Source organism: Phalacrocorax aristotelis, chromosome 21, assembly GCF_949628215.1.
Source record: "Phalacrocorax aristotelis chromosome 21, bGulAri2.1, whole genome shotgun sequence".
NCBI lineage: Eukaryota > Metazoa > Chordata > Aves > Suliformes > Phalacrocoracidae > Phalacrocorax > Phalacrocorax aristotelis.
Genome location: NC_134296.1, coordinates 1,724,130 through 1,742,231, shown reverse-complemented (window position 1 = coordinate 1,742,231; position 18,102 = coordinate 1,724,130). Strand labels below are relative to the sequence as shown.

The 18,102-nt window shown below is 44.7% G+C and overlaps 1 protein-coding gene across 4 annotated transcripts in view; it reads left to right on the top strand.

Annotated features, from left to right (window-relative positions):
- The window catches only part of PPP1R12B (protein phosphatase 1 regulatory subunit 12B), a 126,305-nt gene that overhangs the window by 19,598 nt on the left and 88,605 nt on the right, over positions 1-18,102 (top strand). For all 4 annotated transcript variants that reach the window (XM_075115894.1, XM_075115895.1, XM_075115896.1 and 1 more), the window contains exons 2-3: positions 13,331-13,461; positions 15,578-15,696. In XM_075115894.1, the coding sequence (XP_074971995.1) occupies positions 13,331-13,461; positions 15,578-15,696 (250 nt within the window). The remainder of the gene's footprint in view (positions 1-13,330; positions 13,462-15,577; positions 15,697-18,102) is intronic.

Sequence of the window (18,102 nt, the reverse complement as noted above, 5' to 3'; positions counted from 1 at the left end):
TGTATTTGCCACCACCTCTCCTTTTCCATGGGCATCACCAGAACAGAGTCCCTGACCTCTGGGCAGCTGACGGCAGCGTGAGGCTGATGTGCTCAGAAGCCATTGGTGAATGACTTTGTTACTGGTGGCCTTGCTGAGATTTGCTGTAGTTTGTTTCCCACAGGATTAAAAAAAAACACCCCAATACAACAAAGACATTTTCCTATAGACTGAGCAACCCTAAAAGTGCCAAATGATTTTTTCCCCCCCTTCTTTTTCTCCTGTGAATAAAGGCAAGTTCAGATGAGCTCTGCCTGAAAGTGTAGTTGATATGTCAAAACTCACACTAATCGGATTCTCAAAAATATATCGAGCACATGCCTTCTTCCAGTATTGGGCATTCTTGAAAAGTTTGTTACCGAAGAGACGTGCAGACTCTGTCATAGGACTGTGAACTTCTATATTCTCCTTCCCCTACCACGCTAAAAATGCCAGCCAGAGTCCAGACCTTAAATTGCAGTCTCTAGATAGGTTGGTTTTTTTGCTACATTTTCTTAAAATGTATAGCTTAACTGCTATGTAGCTTAATCTGCTGCAGATCATGTCAAGGTTTCACTAGCATTTAAAAGAACACATTTCCTTAAAGCTGCACCATGTTAAGTGATGTTGCCAATCCAAGTGATCGCAGTGGGTACAGAAATGCGTGCAAAATCTTAGCTATGTCCCCGTCAGGAAGAAATGTGGAATCCCCTTCTTTTTAGAAAGCTTTCTTTATCCAGCACCCTCTTGGTCTGCTCCGCTTCAAAGAAAATTCTGTGTCCTGTGATTGACGCGGTGTCTTTTCCTGCTGGGAATGACTTCATGGCAGTTGAGCCAGGGTGGTTACCGGTCTCTTGTTCAGGTAGCAGGCGGGGAGAATGGCAGCGCTCAGAAAAACCACTTGTTTACTTGAATGCGAAGGCTCTGAGTTGCACAGGACCGGATAATGACTGAGCAAGCTGGTACATGTCTGTCTAGTGACGATTTCATTTCACTGAGCCCCTAGGAGCATGTGGGACTGGTACTTAGGATTTAGCCATCCGAACCTTTAACTGCGAAGAAGAAAATTTAAATGTTCCCAGGCACTGCAGGATTGGCAATGAGAATTAATACATGGAATTACTGAGTGTATGCTTTTCTTTTTATAAACCACTTTTTTTTTCCTGGCCACAAAGGTGAGATTCAGATCTTGAAACAAAACCTGATGTGGCTGCAAGACAATGATATGCACGAAAACCATGGGTCTAATATTCTGGTTTTCAATAAACTGTCTATGAATCCACCAAAGGAATCCCCTCTTTTTTTTTGTTTGCAATTGTGTTGAGGTGTTTCTGCATACGGGCACTGTTTTTATCTTCTTCGCCCTTACTTAGTGGTAATCGGGCACTTCTTGGCGTTTGCAGGAGCTCATGGTACTTCCCGTACGTGAGCTTTGGCATCTGTGAGGAGGAGCTGGGTTTCTGTGAAAGTGATACTAGCCCTGGAGCGACTTTGTTTTTTCAACAGAGAAAGCAACGGTTTTTCACCGGGCCATGTGCGGCGCGAGCTGTCTGTCTTGACAAAAGCAAGATGTCCAAGTGAATGGTTGTGCGGCAGCTTAAGACTCTCTCAGGCTTGCCCTTCCTGTTGCTTTTGTCATATGCTTTTCATACCAGTTTAAGTGCTTGACTGGTCCCTTGTGAGCCAGTTTAGCTGCTGGATCTGTTTAGTGGGGTATCAAATGAGTATCAGTGCTCCTTGCTGGGGGAGAGGGTGTGCTGGCTGAGTGTAAGGGCAGGACAGAGACAGCCCTGGCTTCAGCCAGCAGACCTGCTGCAAAATCCTACCGTGGGAGAGACTAAAGAAAGCCTGAAGTGACCGTGGGAGATTTCTCTGTCTGTCTTTGAGGTCTATAGTTAGGTAACACAAATCTCATCTTTAGTTTGCCAAGTTGGAGCTAAAATCATTTGCAGCTGTTTTTCCATGTCTCTGGCCAGTTGGGAGAAGACCTAGAGTCCTTTCTGGTAGAGGGTCATTTGTGGAGCACGGAGCGGCCCTACTGGGCCTTCTTACCCCGTCTCGCCATTCTGGCAGGTGTGGTGGGAGTGGGGGAACCTTGCCAAGTGGGCTGAAGAGGGATATTTTTTCCCCCCTCACTGTTGACAAGGTTAGTCTTCGTTCAGCATTGGTCTTACCGTGCTGCTCTGCGATCTCCAGGGGCCATTCAAGAGACTAGGGTAAGCGTCAGCCCTGGGCTGCGGGAGGCCACGCTGGTTTGGCTGAAGCTGATCTAAGGTTGCATCTTGGAAATTTAGAATACGTTTGTGTAATAAAGCTGATGACAGAAGCCGCATACATATTTTGCTTGCACTGTAAAGGTGCCTTTAGGAACTGCATTAAATAGGTACAGTATTACAGCTGATGTAGCGCCTGTAGAGCTGAAGAACGAGGGTGGTGTTAGCAGGATGTTTCTTTGCTAAGCAAACCTGCAGTAGCTAAATTTCCCTTTTCCACACAGGAGTGAAATGCCTGTGAGCTTCTAATTATGAAATGTAGTTATTTCAGGCAGGAACTAAAATTTCAGTAATTTAAGAGCAGGATTTTATATATACTGTCTTGATCCGGTGCCAGAGAGCACTGGCTGAGTGGGAGAGAAATGACATACTTAGTGGTCAGGGTGACTAAACTGGTGAGACTTGAAAAGCTAATGCTGCTCTACACTATTAGAAAACTGGCAGTCCCTGCTTTCCAGTGACAGAAAGACTTTATTTTTAGTGTTGGCAGTTGATCAAGTACTGGACTCATTTCAAGCTCTTCTCAGATGGTACAAAGTATTAGTCTCCAACTGCTGTTGAAATAATGGGTATTAAAAATCATGTTGGAATTAGAGGGATGAAGATGATGAAAAGGAAGGGAGTAAAATTATAATCTAGATTGGATTTTAAAGTAGGTCCCACATGGCCTGTCTCTGGTTTAGAGCTATGTGTTCTGGTCTGGGAATGCAAATGGCAAACCAGTCCATCAGCTGCGGAGGAAAAGCACTGTGGAAGTGGAAAATCACTGTATCGGGTCCAGTCTGAATGAGAGGTGAATGCAGTGTGGGCTGCTGGACACATGGGAGCACAAATAGTATGAGGCTGGAGGGGTTGGCATAAGGGGTTGATCCCTGTGGCTCTTTGCACAGTGAAATACTTGCCTCTGTGGTCTTTGCTGATCCTCCTAGATTTGCCAAAATGCTATTTGATTAGAAATGCTAAATGAGGGGCAAGAAGACGGCAATCCTGCATGCCTGTGCCTGTGGCCCTAGCAGGAATAAAACCAGGGTGATTCAGCTTTCCTCCCATTTTCTTCCTGTTTCAGTTTCACAGAGTATATGAGTGTCCAACTGACCTTCTCTTTCTGTACGGCGGCAGTCCCTGTTTATCCTAAAGAAGCAGAGTTGGAAGCTTTGGCATGCCGAGGGCTACCTCGGTGAAAGCAGATAACGTCCCAGCCAGTGGTGAAGTGTGGTGCTTCAGCATTCACTGGCAGTACTGTGGCTGCATAGCTAAAGCAGAAGTCCTGATAATTATAAAGAATTTTACAGACATTTAGCTAAGCCATCTCTACCCTAGCGCAGTAGATATCTACATCTACCTCCTTCTTAAATAAGTTGATGTCCCCAGTGCATATATGAAGGCGTGGGGAGTTTCAAAACGTGGCTTCTATTCGAAGCAGTTCTCCACCTGACATTTCGTGCTGCTATTTCATCTTGAAAATGCTACGTTCGTGAAATAATTATGCCTTTGCATGCATTCCTCTCTTCCCTTGTGCTCTACTGGGTTTTTTGTTGTGCTAATTATTCTAAGAGATTTGTTGTTGGCTTCTTTTGATGACTGGCATGGATACTGCTGAGTACTTCTGGTTGCAGGGTTTTTTCCAGTGGAGAAATCTGAGATAATCCATATCTTTTCCTGCTTACATGAGAAGTATGACTCAACTGCTGTGAAAAAAGGAAGGGACGTAGCTAATTAATCAGACAAGAAAATTAATAATACCCTTTTTATCTTGTTCCCCTCCCTTTCCACACCATTCTCTTCAAAACAGAATTTACCTCTTTCTGCTGGTTCTAATACGATTGTGTCAGAATTAGATTTGCACAAGGATTTCAAAGCATAAAGATTTTAAAACTGGGTTTGTGGTACAGAAGTGCCCATGCAGGATATCGTAGCCATAAGGACACCCTACACCAGGGCTGAGAAGAGAGAAGGAAAGGTATAAAGCTCTGTGTTTTTGCAGGAGCAACAGTAAGAGCTCTTTGTGTTCCTAAAATGACTGGTGAGTGTAATCTGTGCTGCTGGAGATACAGGATCACTTGGAAGTGGAATTTTTGGTAGTACTGGTTCTGACAAATGCCCCCTTAAGAGTAGAGCTGTGATCATGGGACACAATGGCAAGGTCATACCTTCCAGTGCTGACAATCGCTAGTGGTGACAGTTGCAAGGCTATTTTGGGAGTGCTTTTCGCTTTGTTTTCTGTGAACTCCTCTCCCTCTGTTCCCAGATTTAGCCCTGATGCTGTTCAGCTGTCATCGGGCTTGCCTTCGTTTGTGGAGCGCTGCCTGGTTTGCAGTATATGTTGACATCATATATTTACTCTTACTTTGCATTCAGTGGAAGATTGACTCCCTTCATCTCCCGGCTAACCTTGTTCCATATATTTTAGACTTATGACAGGAGAACAGTAGAGAAGTAAGTCTTGTCATTTAATCCCTTTGACTGTGACCTATGTGTTGTGACGGCATGACTTAACTGGCCTGCTAATTCTTCCAGCCCAGTGTATTAACGGTTAACGTTGCTGCTGGTATCAATGTCGTCCTCTGGTTTGCAGTAATTCTTTAACCATTTCTAAAACTCCTCAGAAAGCTCTAGTTGCACTAATGATATAGCATAAGGCTGTGGTAAAGAAAACCATCTCAAGCCTCAGGTTAAGGAGCAACCCGGTAAATCTTGGCTCTTGGAGGTTTCCCGTGACGGATGCTAAGTCACTGAGGGTGGGATCCATCTCATCCTGTTGTAAGTGGGTTTATGCTGGTCTGCAGGCAGTGGGAAGGGCAGGTACTGTGAGGATGATACATCCCACCTAGCTAGGCAACACCCTCTGGGAACATCTGTTTCTTTACACTTTGAAAATAGGGATGAAATGAATCTCATGCAAGGCAAGGTGTGGGAACATATGGCTGGGGCAGGAGGGACCCTGGACTTAAACCTGCTTAAGCTGTTGTGGGGTCTTGGGTTGAATTCCAGACTGTGTTTGCATGCACACAGAGAATGTTCTGCTTCTGGTTTAGTGCTTCTCACTGAACTATTCGCTGCAGTAACTCTCTGGCGCTTCATTTAGCTCAAAGAAAACCTTTTAACCATTTTGAGTGTGATGTGGATCTGTCTGATCTTGTCAAAAACGGTCCCAGTGGTAGTGTTAGGCAAGGGTGTGCTTGGTTTGCGTGAACAAACCCCACTTTTGTCGCCCCATATCTCATGCAGAATCTTTTGTAGCTCATGGGTGGTGCAGCCTCTGCCACCCAAATGGGTCTGGGTCAGGTTTCTAGCATGAGAACGTCATCCGGGAGGAAAAAAACAGAGGTTTGGGCAAATAAAGCACCTAAGCAATGGAGGTGAGTCAGCTCTGGATCAGAATGGATGCAGGCACATGGCACAAATCTGTGTATACTAGTCCTCCCCCACCATTGTGAAGTTCCCTGGATTTACAAAGGGTAAATATGAGTGTCTGTGTTTGCCTGTGTGTAGATCTGTGCACATGCGTACATATCATACATACACTCATCCACAGCCTGGAAAGCTGGTGAGAATCCGCTGTAGACCCTGCCTTGAGCAGGAGGCATTAGACCAAAAGTCTCTTGAGGTCCTTTCCAACTGCAGTGATTCAGTGGTGTGTAAGTTGCTGTGCTTTACCTGGCTGGCACTGTTGTGTGTTGAGAGCTGGGTGCTCTTCAAGCAATTGTGGATGGTCCCTGCTCTGAGGATCTCATAATCTAAAATATAAACTGTTTCACCGTATGGAGGAATGGGGTGGCTTTCTGGGCAACCTGACGTATGGAGAGGGGTCCTGAAGATCAGTGCAAGAACCCCATACTGTGATGTAGGGTTGTATGGAAGTATCTCAGGTGTTTGTTAATACTTTGACTTAAGAGTTACAGAAATTGGGATCAGTGACGGAACAGAGGGAGAGAGACCACGTCCAGGGAGGTGTGGGTATATAAAGAGCTTTGAAGGTGGTATGAACACTTGATTGCTGCATTGGAGAAGCATCTGTTAAAAGAATTAATAATGAGGGTTTCATGAGCAATCTGATTTAACAGCAGCATTTTGCACAGGCCAAGAGGTACCGTACTCCTGGGAGGCTCGAGAGATGAGTACTGGAGTAATTAAGAAGAGATGAAGCATGGCCTCTGCTGGCCTGACATCTGTAATACTCGATTAAAAAAGCCAGCATGTGTCCGACTTGCTAGTTCACATATTATATTGACATGTGACAAGTGGAGCTGCCAAGTATGATTTCTATGTGGGAACCAGGAGGATTGCTACCCAAGAATCCGACATGGTAGGATTACAAGATCTTTCACTCTTCTGCACAGCAGAAGTCACCGAGGTAGGGTTCTGTCACAAGACCGATGTATTCATAGTAGAAACACGTAACACAAGAGCCAAGCCAGTAGCTCTGTCTCCTTTTCCCTTCCTGCATCTTTCCTCCTCCTCAAGAAAATGCACAGGTTCTCTCTCTTAAATCCTGACGGACCAAGGAAGGAGCACCGGGGAATTAAATATAGCCAAAATCAAAACCACAGCAGTTATTACAGGTTTCCTGGCTGACTTTGATTTCAAGCTCTTGTACGCACACTGCTGCTATTTTGTTACATGATCATATGACACTGGGTGTCAAACATACTGTTGGTAAACTAAATATTTACTCAATGGGGCCGCATTTAGAAATGCAATATGCTTTCAGCCAAGCTCACCCGTGTTAGATGCGCCACTGTACGCAGTGCTACCAAGGTGTGCGGGTAGGCGGCATGTGAAGCGGCCGTGCTGCTGAGGAGCTGTAATGCTGAAATGCTGACGAGAACCTTTCTGCCTGAAAGCAGTTGCACTGACCGTTGTTCATGTATTTATGTTAAACTACCAGAATACTGGGTAAGATGTGGAGGAATTGGTTGCCTTAACATGGGTGCCTGTGACAGCGCTGCTGATGTGCAGTTATTGCCACAGCTCCTGTGTTACTCTGGGTATTTAACCGTCCCCCTTTCTCCATGTACAGCCAAAGAGGTGGTTTTTTTCTCAGCTGATCCCAAGCAAATTCTTAGGAATTTGTCAGGTGCTTTAGTTGCTGTCCTCCCTGCTATCCTGTATGTAGTGGGAATGTAACATCAGTCACAGGCTGGGGGGTTGCTAAGTGTGATTCACCCTCTAGAAAGTGAGAAGTATTATACTGTTTACACCTTGCTGGAGCTCGCTTCTTGGTCCTCTGAAACCTTCAGTCTCATCCCATCTGGCTCCTTTTACTCCCTGATCTCCCTACCCCTGTCCTGTGGGGGATGCCCAGGAGATACACAAACCAAAAACCTTGGCAGGCGTTTGGAGCTGTTGCGTTGCTGATGCTTATCAGAAGTTCCACGATGCCCGTGTGCTCTGTGTGCTCCGGGGAGGGAGCAAACACTAACAGTGCTATTACAATAACGAGGTTTCATTCAAGATAGAGATCAGATTTTGTCTGGTTGTTGAACAAGCCTTGCCAGACGAGCATAGTTTTGCAGAGTTGTTCTGTAACGTTTCCTGGTGTCCCCCGTTTTGTTATTGTAATGTAAACTTCATGCTTGAAAGAAGAATGCCTTGGCATTGGCTACTGGCAAAATAAAACACGCAGAGAGTGTCCCTGGCTGTAAAGGGCTACACCTGTTATCCAAGAGGGGGAAGCTAATATGCCGTATCTGCAAATTTTAGAAACTGAGCACTTCCTCCCTATGGAAAAACTGCTAAATGCTGGTCCCCTGCCAGGCGCTGAAGGAACACCGTGAGCTGTGGATAGAGACTTGCCCAGCGATGCCTGGGATTTGAATCGCATGAGCCAACTTTCTTTGAGCGGTTAGTGGGTAATTCCGGGCACTGGATGCAGTTTGCATTAAAGACTGCTAAAACTGTAATACGTTAGTGCCGTTCCAGAAGCACTCGGAGCTAACCGGCTGCCAAGAAAAATACAAGGATGGCAAGAGATTAGCCTGCTGAAGATCTCCAGTTAGGGGGAAGGACAGTCACCGCGTACTCCCACCCTATCGCGTTGCCTTGAAGGTGGTATTGTATCTTTTACAGAGAAAGAAGATAAAGAAGGAATTAAAACTTCAGAGACAAAACTGCTGTGGCCTGTAGTTAACCTTGCTTTTAGCCTCTTCCCCATGTGGAACCAAGCAGCTGAGGGCTAGCAGTGCCTAAAATTGCAAGAATTAAGCCTATTCCTGTACGTATTTTTCTTTATACAAAGCAAATTTCAAGGGCAATTTAGGAGAGGGAGTGTTTCCTCACGTAAAATGACTACCCACTGAAAAGGCAGTGTTACTTTTCAACCAACTTTTTTTGACTTTTTTCCTTCCCTTTAGGGGTTGGAGGGGCAGGTGCCTGCTTTGTAATATTGCTGTCCGGTGTAGTTATTCTTACAGTGCTCCCGAGGAGCGCCGTATCAAATAAAAGAGGAGAACTTTGCATAGCGATAGATCCTCTCGGGTTACTAAACTTATCCACTCTCCTAAATTTAAGGTTGGAGGATTAATAGTACTTAAAAGGAGTAGATGTGTCCTCCTTTATTTCCTCTTTGTCCTCTTCTCCTTCCTCCAGTAACCCCAGGTAACCCGTTTTGCTTAGCCAGAAGATGAACTTTACCCTCTGAATCTCAGCGAATACGTTTTTTCATATGTGGTGTTTTGCAGCGCTCCCTTTGGCAGACAGGCACAACAGACCATGCAGCAGAGGCTTTCTGGAGGGGTGTTGGCAGCCAGGGCGCTCAAAAATTTTAGGTGGGCAAGTGTGCGCCCTGAGTACTTCTAAACAGTGAGAATTTCTGTTCTTTAATTTATAGCTTGTCATGTATGAAACAATACCATTAACGTGGGTGCAGGTATGAATTCTCCTATTATATGAATTCACATATAAGTGTTAATCAGCTGATACTTTAAAAGTGTACACAGAAATCCATGGCAGCCCCTAAAAGCTGTCGTTTAGTCTGTCATAACGTTTATATGTGTTTTCTGAAGTTCTTAATGTTTAGAAGATCGTTAGAAATTACCAGTTTTACTCATTATCCCAATTGTCAGCCTCATAATTATTGCTCTGAGGTGTGTTAACTATGTCACAGCATATTCAGATGCAAGCAGTGTGTTCTTCTAGGGTGTCTGACTGAAAAATTATGCAAATAGTCCTATGCCTGATAGTTTCTTACATGAGACAATGATGACAGTTTCAGAACTAAGCAGGGATTATTCAGTACCTCTGTTGGTCGAATGCTGTTTTCTGAAACTCCTCCTCCACCCCGCTTCTCAGGATCTTGGCCAATATAACGAGTACTATGCAACGTTACAAAAACGCAAAAAATTCATGCATTTCGATGTCGGAGGCAGGCCAGAAGTCATACCTGCTAATGCTAGCCCAGCCTCGAGCCATTTAAAAAACTGTTCTTGTTACTCAGCTCTGTGCTCAGTTCTGTTCTTACGTGTCCCTAACTAACACTAAAGCAAATATTTGCCGAGCAGCGTCACATTGCTTGGTCACAGAACTCGAACCGCAGTTTTTCATGATACGTAGGTGCAAAAGGGTGGGGTGAGGGTTCTTTTTCTTAGATATTAAAGGACGTGTTGCTGCTCCATTGAGGACTTAATACACCTTTGCGCTTCGCTTTATCTTTGTGGCAAACGCAAACAGCAAGGGTGAAATGCGTTACGGCTCCCATGGGGAAGCGAGCGAATGCCTGCTGTTGTCAGCACCCATGTAGCTTTGTCATTTTGTCATCATTTTATCTCTTCAGAAGCTGGGCGAGTCAAATTACTGCAGATTTCTGTGTAGGAACAGGTGGGGTTTGATCCCATTATCCCTTCTGTTTCTAGCGTGCATTCCATAGGAACCGCGCGAGACGGGGACCAGCGGAGCGACGAGACCAATAACAGCCAGAAACTTAAAAGAGGGGGGTGGCCTTTGTATGCATCTAAACAGATATTTAATTTTAGAGCCCAGTATGTCCAGTGGCTTCAGCAAGAACTGGTCTTTTCGCTTGGCCAGTTCCCAGTAAGTGCAGGTGTAGTGGGTGTATTTAGGTGGTTTAAATGATAAACCATGTAAATATAACTCTGTATCAAATATGTACGAAGCTCACAGTATAGAGACATTCTTCAGTCTAAATTTAGATTTATGCTCAAACTGCAGGTACTACTTGAACAAATGCACCAGAGCAGTGGGTATGCACAGGCATGAAACGTCTTCCTCGCTGCTTTGTCAGAGCCACGCTGATAAAATTCTTCTTTGAGACTATAATTCTTTATTCACCCAGAAGTGATTGTGCTCAGGAGAAACCACTGCACGGGTGAACTTTTCTTGGCTGTTCTCGGAGCAATACGCCTTTAGATGAAGTCAGTTTTATTTAAAAAGTGAAGTGTAATAGTTATATTCCCAGGACAAAACATACATAACTCATCAATCAGATTATACGTCTAGTTTATTTGAGGTGTGTTGGGGGAATATGGGTGGCAATAAAGTACAGATTAGCTCTGAATTTTGCAGGCTCAGGCTCAGATTCCCAAAAAATTGTTCCTTGAACTGAAAAGGGATTGTTATGTTCCTGTGTGTGTCCGTGTCCACCTCTGTGTGCATTGCATACTCGACCTTCCCACGGCATTTGCATGCGTTGTTATGGAGGTAAGACACTAACAGACTTGTTTGCGTAGTTCGCAGGATTAAGGAAGTCGGGAGCGTGCCCCTTCTAGAACATGTCTTAAAATCAGTCACGTGCATATTGGGCACACATTAGTTCCCCTGTACAGTAGGAATATTTGGCTTGTGTTTCCTGCTCTCATCACCTGCGGAGACTTAAGAGGGTACATCCATACTACTGCAGCGGGAGGCGTAAGTCGAAGGAAGAAAACTCCTGATGACATTGTAAGTAAAATCACCCACTGAGAGGAATGTGAAGCACTGGGACGGGCCCAGAGCGGCTGTGCAGTCTCCATCCTTGCGGACAGTAAAAACTGTCTGTAAAAACTGCAGGGGGTTGGACCAGATGGTCTAAGTAAAGGAGGACCAAGGAACAAACCTTGCTGCTCAGGCTGGTGGTAGAACCTAGTCTGCATCTGCATTGCTGAGACCTAACCTTGTCACGCCATCGTGCTTGGATGTGGGGCTCCTCCAACCTCAGTGTGATGCTCTTCAGTCCCCAAGATTTTTATTTTGGGTTGTTGGGGTTTTTTATTGGTTCTAGTCCCTGAAATAATCTAAGGGAGATCCCCCAGAGGTGGGTTTACAGGATGAAGCTGTTTTGTGCCTGAGGGTAGGAGAGTGTTGATGGACCGAGCAGGGTGGACGGAGCCAACCCAGGAGCAGTCTCATCCGTTCTGGGTTTGGAGCAGTACCTGAAGTAAACTACTTCTAGAATTATGCTTGTGCTTTTTTGGCAAAGATTAAGGTAAACCAGCCTAAAACAGGGCCAGGAAACATGCTAACACTTCAGCATAGGCTCAGTCAGGACTTGGGCGCTCGAGTCTGCTCCTGGGGCATCCTTTCCTAGTGCTGTAGAGGTACCCTGGGTTTTCTTGTGTTTGCCAAGTAACTGTACTAGGAGTTGGTTTTCTGGAGTGTGCTTCCTTAGAGATTTAGAAGCGAGTCTTTTGCATGGCTACTTGTGAACCTAGCAAATGTAGGGGTAGTTTGTGCTTGTGGGGTAAAAGGCTAGTCTGGGATTTGCACTTGCAGTAGAAATAACAAGAGCTGGATGTCCTGGTGTAGGGCGTGCTTCTCCTTTGAAACAAGCAATGTGGCGTAGATGAACGTGTTAGATAGTATAGGATTGTCTCTTTTGGAGGGGGATGTAGGTTAGAGACAGTTTCCTCATTACTTGCTAGGATAGGAATGGATGGTCAGTGTTGCTCTTCTTAGAAGAACGATCATCTGGACGTTCTCTCACTGCTGTACCTGATAGATGCGCCCACATCAAGCTATGCAAAAGGATTGAGTGCTGAGACTTTGGAGGAATTCTGACCAGTTTCCCTCTCTGTCAATGAGGAATGGGGTTTCTGTGTGTAGATGGACGTGCAGAAAAAGCCAGTTGTTTCACCTGCTGGACATGCTTGGTGTTTCTCAGCTGAGGCACATGCATTGGGACGTATGTATTAAATTGCCAGCTCATCCTTAAATAGCAGCCTCCAGTGAACTGTAAATGCAGTGCAGAACGTGCTGTAGCCAGGAATTTGAGGAAGGAGGAATTCCACCCAGCAGAACTGCTAGACTTGAAAATCTAGCTAGGTTTTCTTCTGGCAACTTCAAAGCTAGTAGGTCTCTGAAAATGCAGGCTCTGGAGTTAATACAGTGGCTAATAAAGGGTTGTCATTCTCTTCAGTAGCTCACAGGGCCTGTAGAGCTAACCGGGAAAGTTGTGCTTTGTTATGCTCGGGAAAATGAATGGATACTGCTGAATAAAGAAGTTATTGACTTCTCTAAGATTCTACTTTTGCTGTGGTTACATCTGTAAAGGGCAACATCCAGGATACAGATGGTCTGCATTAGTCAGGCTCGTGGAGCTCACGCTTTCCCTGCTCATCCCTACCACTAGTGATATCTCATTTTGTTCATTGTTATGATGTTATTTCACTGACATTTTGAGGGAACAGCATAATCTAAATAAATACATAGCTTGCCTTGCTTAGAGGAATTTGATGCTATACCTAAAACTAATACAGATACATCATTTTACAGCGCGTCCTTGCTCCAGGGAGATAACAGTGAGAGAGAGAGGAAGGTAACAGATCAATTGGTGAGAAGTAAAGCATGAGCAAATGTAGAGGTTGTCCACCTGGAAACTCTGAGTTACAATTCATTTTTGAAAGTTGTGAAATTAATTTATTTTAGTTCACAAATTCGTGCTACGCTAGCTTACAGGGTGAGCAACTGAGCCCAGGAATTACCTGCTGCCAATGAACTGCAAACGGAGGTTGTACACTTGATTTAACACCAACAACTTCTTTTTCTTTTCTTCCTTTTCTCTTCAATCCTTCCCTCCCCTGGATGTTCCCCCTCCCCTTCTCCCTCAGGCCTGTATAGATGAGAACCTGGACATGGTGAAGTTCCTTGTTGAAAATGGAGCCAATGTGAACCAGCAAGATAACGAGGGCTGGACCCCTCTTCATGCAGTGGCATCGTGTGGCTATCTGAACATAGCAGAGTGAGTGAGTTTCAGGCTGTTCTGGGTATTTATGACACTTTCCACATCTTCCTCTTCGGAGCAGGTACACAGGCGATTGCTCTGAGACTTACACAACATCTTGGGAAGCAAGGCTGAAAATAGATGCATTTCTCCTGTTACTGAATCCTTAATTTGTGAGGATTATGGTGGAGCTTGCAAATGGTTGCCTTTTGCTGATCCCATTACAGTGACTTATTACGATTCGTTAGGTACTTTAGCTACGATGCCAAGCAAAAGGGAACCATGATGGCTGGCCGGCAGGCACACTGGTACCGAGGTGGGTAATGAAGCCCAGCTCTGCTGCTGCCGACTGTCTTTGCTGTGCGCTCCCATCAGCGGGGAGCCCGTGTGGAGTTTTAAGTGTTACCTAAGAGTGACTTGGGATTTAATTCCGCTGACTGAAAAGAATTCTGCCTCTCTACAAAATGTATGTTAGTGTAATTACGTGCATATAGCTATCCTTGTGTAAACCCCAAATAGTAGATACATGGCATACTATCAAACAGGTCCGAGGGGGACTGCACCAGTGCTTGCCCTTGTTCCGAGGCTTTGCAAAGCGACTACGTTTTCTTACCACAGAGAGGCCTATGTGAGCCGTACAGCAGTTGTGTGGGGGCTTTCAAGAGAGAAATGCAGTGTTCTGGGCTCCGCAGTCACCAGGATACCAACAGCATCGTTTCTTTTTCTTCAAATTCAGATCTTATGTTTGGTTCTTGCATACTGTCTGACAAAAGGTGGAGATGTAGAGAAAAGTAACTGCTTGTTACTTAACCTGCTTACAATTGGAGCACTATCGTCTTTTATTTTTTGGGTTTGTTTACAACACAAGATACTGGCCCCAGTGCGGACACAACCAGGTGAGGTTCTGCGACCTGCCATAGAGGGATTAGATAATCTAGTGAGCACAAACATACATGTGGAAGAAGAGACAGTAAATGTAACAGAATTTTGTCCAGCAGATGTTTAAAGCAAAGCAGTAACCTGCTATAAGTGACTCCCAACAAAGATTTGACTCCTCTTGGCACAGTTTCTGATTCCAGGGTTGGAAGTAACATCCTGCGTCTGATCTGAGCGTTCATTACGCTCACAAAGGCCTAACAGCCTGGTTGTCCCAGAGAAGATACCGATACCAGACTACTTGGTGTGCACTCAGTTGCTCTGAGAGTTTGAGGGCTGCTCGAATATATGACCTGGAGTGCTAGAATAACTGCAACCAAAGAACAGGCAAATGTCGATGGTGGTTTTCAAAGTGAAGCAATTCTTCTGAGGTGACGGCTGCGTTATAGGTTAGAAGAATAAGGGAGAACAACAGTATTTCTGAAGATAGTCCTCTACAATATATTTTAATCAAAAAAGTATCTTCTGCGGCTCATTTATTTCTGTGTGTTATACTCCTCCTGGAACAATTCGTAGCTCTTTGAATGATCCTTTATCAGTTTGGTTTTTATTTTTCCCAAATACTAATTCTTCAAATGAAAGTTATTATTCTTTACCAGTCATACCAGGCTTATATGTTTAGTCCACCAGAGCTACCAGAAAGGTACCAAAATTTTAATACTGAAAGCTATTTTCAGAGGCATTGAAAATTATTTTTAAAACAAAACCAAGCAAAAATATCTTCTCCTACCTCACCCTCCTGGATTTGTGTGTTTAAACAGATTCTTTTGCTTCCCAGAATTTTACTGGTTACAAGATGTACAAGTCGGAGGAGACATGAATTGTTTCTGAATGAACTTTTGGTACAGTTACGAAAAGACAAATTTAAAAAGTGGTGATGGCTTGGCTTATCTTTTTGATGATGATGATGATTATTATTTCCTTTTTTAAAAAAGAAAAACACAATCTCTCAGGTTAGTGCAAGAACTAGGGTTATTTGAATAACTATAGAGAAACAAAAACTGAGCCACAGACCAGGGACCTTGCATTTAACAATGAACTTTAACTCTAGAAATTTGATAAGAATAAGATACTCATTTGGTGATTGATCCTGAATGAGAAAGCCAAGTATTTTGTTCCGCTACTTGATTTACTGTACAAGTTGCACTGAAGCCCGCGCACGAGGTCTAATACATTGGTATGGGTCTCATTCACGTAGGTACTTGATTAGTCATGGAGCCAATGTGGCTGCTGTGAACAGTGAAGGAGAAGTCCCATCTGACATCGCAGAGGAGGCAGCTATGAAGGACCTGCTTCTGGAACAAGTAAAGAAACAAGGTACATCAAGGGTGGGATTGAATATGTGAGAGTTAGACCTCTAAGAGTTTCTATAAGAAAATCCTGTTGGCTTGCTGTCTATAGGTGAAGAGATCTGAAATCTGGCCCAAAAGGTAGCAGGCAAATTTTGCTCTGGTAGCAGAACCGCGTAACGGGTGCAGGTTTGTGGTGTGCAGGCTCTGTCCTTAGTAGGATTCTTCAGAGCAAGACACCACCGTACTGCAAGCTGATTCATTAGATCTGTTTGCCTTCAAAGTGAGATTGAATTCTGACCTCTGGTATCAATGAAAGGCCTTGTTTCACGAAGACTTGATAATACAGAGGTGAGGGTTACAGCCCTGCCAACAGTAGAGACTGGGAAATGACTATGCCTGGCCTGGAGTGACCTGCTTCATCCTGATCCTTCCCTAGACTACTTCTGCAGCCCATCTGCTCTGCCATGTCCCCTTTCTCATCAGGTAAGCCTGTCTGAGGGCTGCTCTCTGTGCTCCTGCAGAAACATCACTGGCAGAAGCAGCACGTTGGGCAGCGTAACTTGGGTTACAGTTAAGAAATGCTTCATCAGCGTAAAATTTTCTTCATACTCTTGAAACTATTCTGTGAGTGGCTAGGTGTCTGTACATATGTGTAAGAAGGTTTAAACCCTGTCTTATGAAGTTCATCAGGAATGTTTTTGAAGGATGCGTTTATCTCAGCTGTGTGGGAAGTGATGAACGGAGGCTCACTGAGCTGCCACAGACCAGGGTATCCACGTGGGGTGCGTATGGACTGCGTGCCTAGCCTTGGGAAGAGCAAGTGACGGGGGATCTAATCGCTGGCCTCTGCTACCTTGAGGGAGGCTGTAGAGGCAGTGGGGCCAGACTCTCCTCAGAGCTGCACTGGGCAGGATGAGAGGAAGAAGTCATAGGTTTGAACAAGGGACATTCTGGCTCATCTATATCTATAGATACGGAAAAAGTTTCCCAGGAAAGTGCGGGCCAGGGACCCAAGGAACTCGTGGAATCTCCATGCTTGGACGTAGTCAAAACTCAGTACATTCGGCTCTGAGCAACTTGATCTGGGTTTGAAGTTCCCCTCCTTTGAGCAGGGATTTGGGCTAGAGACCCTCAAAGATTCTTTCCAGTCTAGATTATTTTATGACTGCAGGTTGGTGTTGGGGTTGTTTGCGTGCTGGATTGTATCCAGTCCTCTCTAACAGATGTATTCCGCTTGGCACATGATGATTACTTTAATTTTGAAGCTATTTTCAGGTATAGTTAGGAGGAGATCAGTCCCTTGCTACTTTGTCAGCCGTGTTACTGTTCCACTGGTGAGTCTGTAGCTGTCAATCTGAGAGCTAGTTGTTATTTGTGTTACTGTTCCCCTTGGAAAATTGATGCAGGATCATGTTCCCTCTGGTAAATAGAAACTTTTCACTTTCTAGTCTAGTGGTATTTGTGACAAGGTTGTTCTTATTTTGTTTCCCTTTTCCCTCCACTTTGAAATAAGCTTAAATATCCCTTCCCCCTTATATTTAGGCTGCTCACGTATTTAAAAAGGAGGATTGTGTCTACAGTCAGGGTTTGTTTTACTGGGCTGTCCAGACCATGCCTGTCTCCTCTCTGCAGTCAGGCTTCCTTGGACGCCCAGAAAGATAGAGATCCTTTCTTCTCAGCAGTGTAACTTGTGTCTCTTTAAAGTGGGTATTGAGAGCTGTACGTGGTAATAACATGGCTGAAACCTTACAGGACGTTAAGGCAGTAATTCTGCCTCAGCTGCAGATATTTTGCCTGACACTTCTTGGGATTCTGCTGGGCTCTTTCATTGCTCCACCACATTAGCGGCATCCTGCCGAGATGCCCTGAAACAACCATCTGTCTCCACCAAGAAGCTTCCCGTTGACACAGTTTAAAAGGATCATAACTGCTAGAGCAAATGTGGTATAAACTTTAAATAAGCGTCCAGCCAGCTCCAGCCTGTCTTCAAGGGTAGCTGTAAGCAGATGCCTGCTGCAAACTGTAACAGCAGGGCAAGCGTGTATGATTCCCCTCCCAAACATTTTCCCAGCCTCCAGCCACTGTGCCTCAAGGAATTCCTGAGCCAGATGGGCTTTCTGTGTGCTCGTGAATCCCCCGTGGCTTTCTGCTTCATGAACTTGTGCAGCCCTTATTGGGAACTCCTGGCATGTATAGCATTATGTTTAATAACTACAGAATTGTCTAATCCTGGTCTGAAGCCAGCTGTATTTCTGACCTTTGCAACACCCTGTGGCAGTGGGCTTCACGGTTCAGACTCTGAGTTGATAAGTGTTCTCTTGTGTTCTGTGTTAAACTTAATGCCCCATAATTTAATTGCGAATTGAAGGGTTCTTATACTGAAAGAACGAATCAATAGGGACAGTTGCTCTTCAATACCCTTCTTGATTTT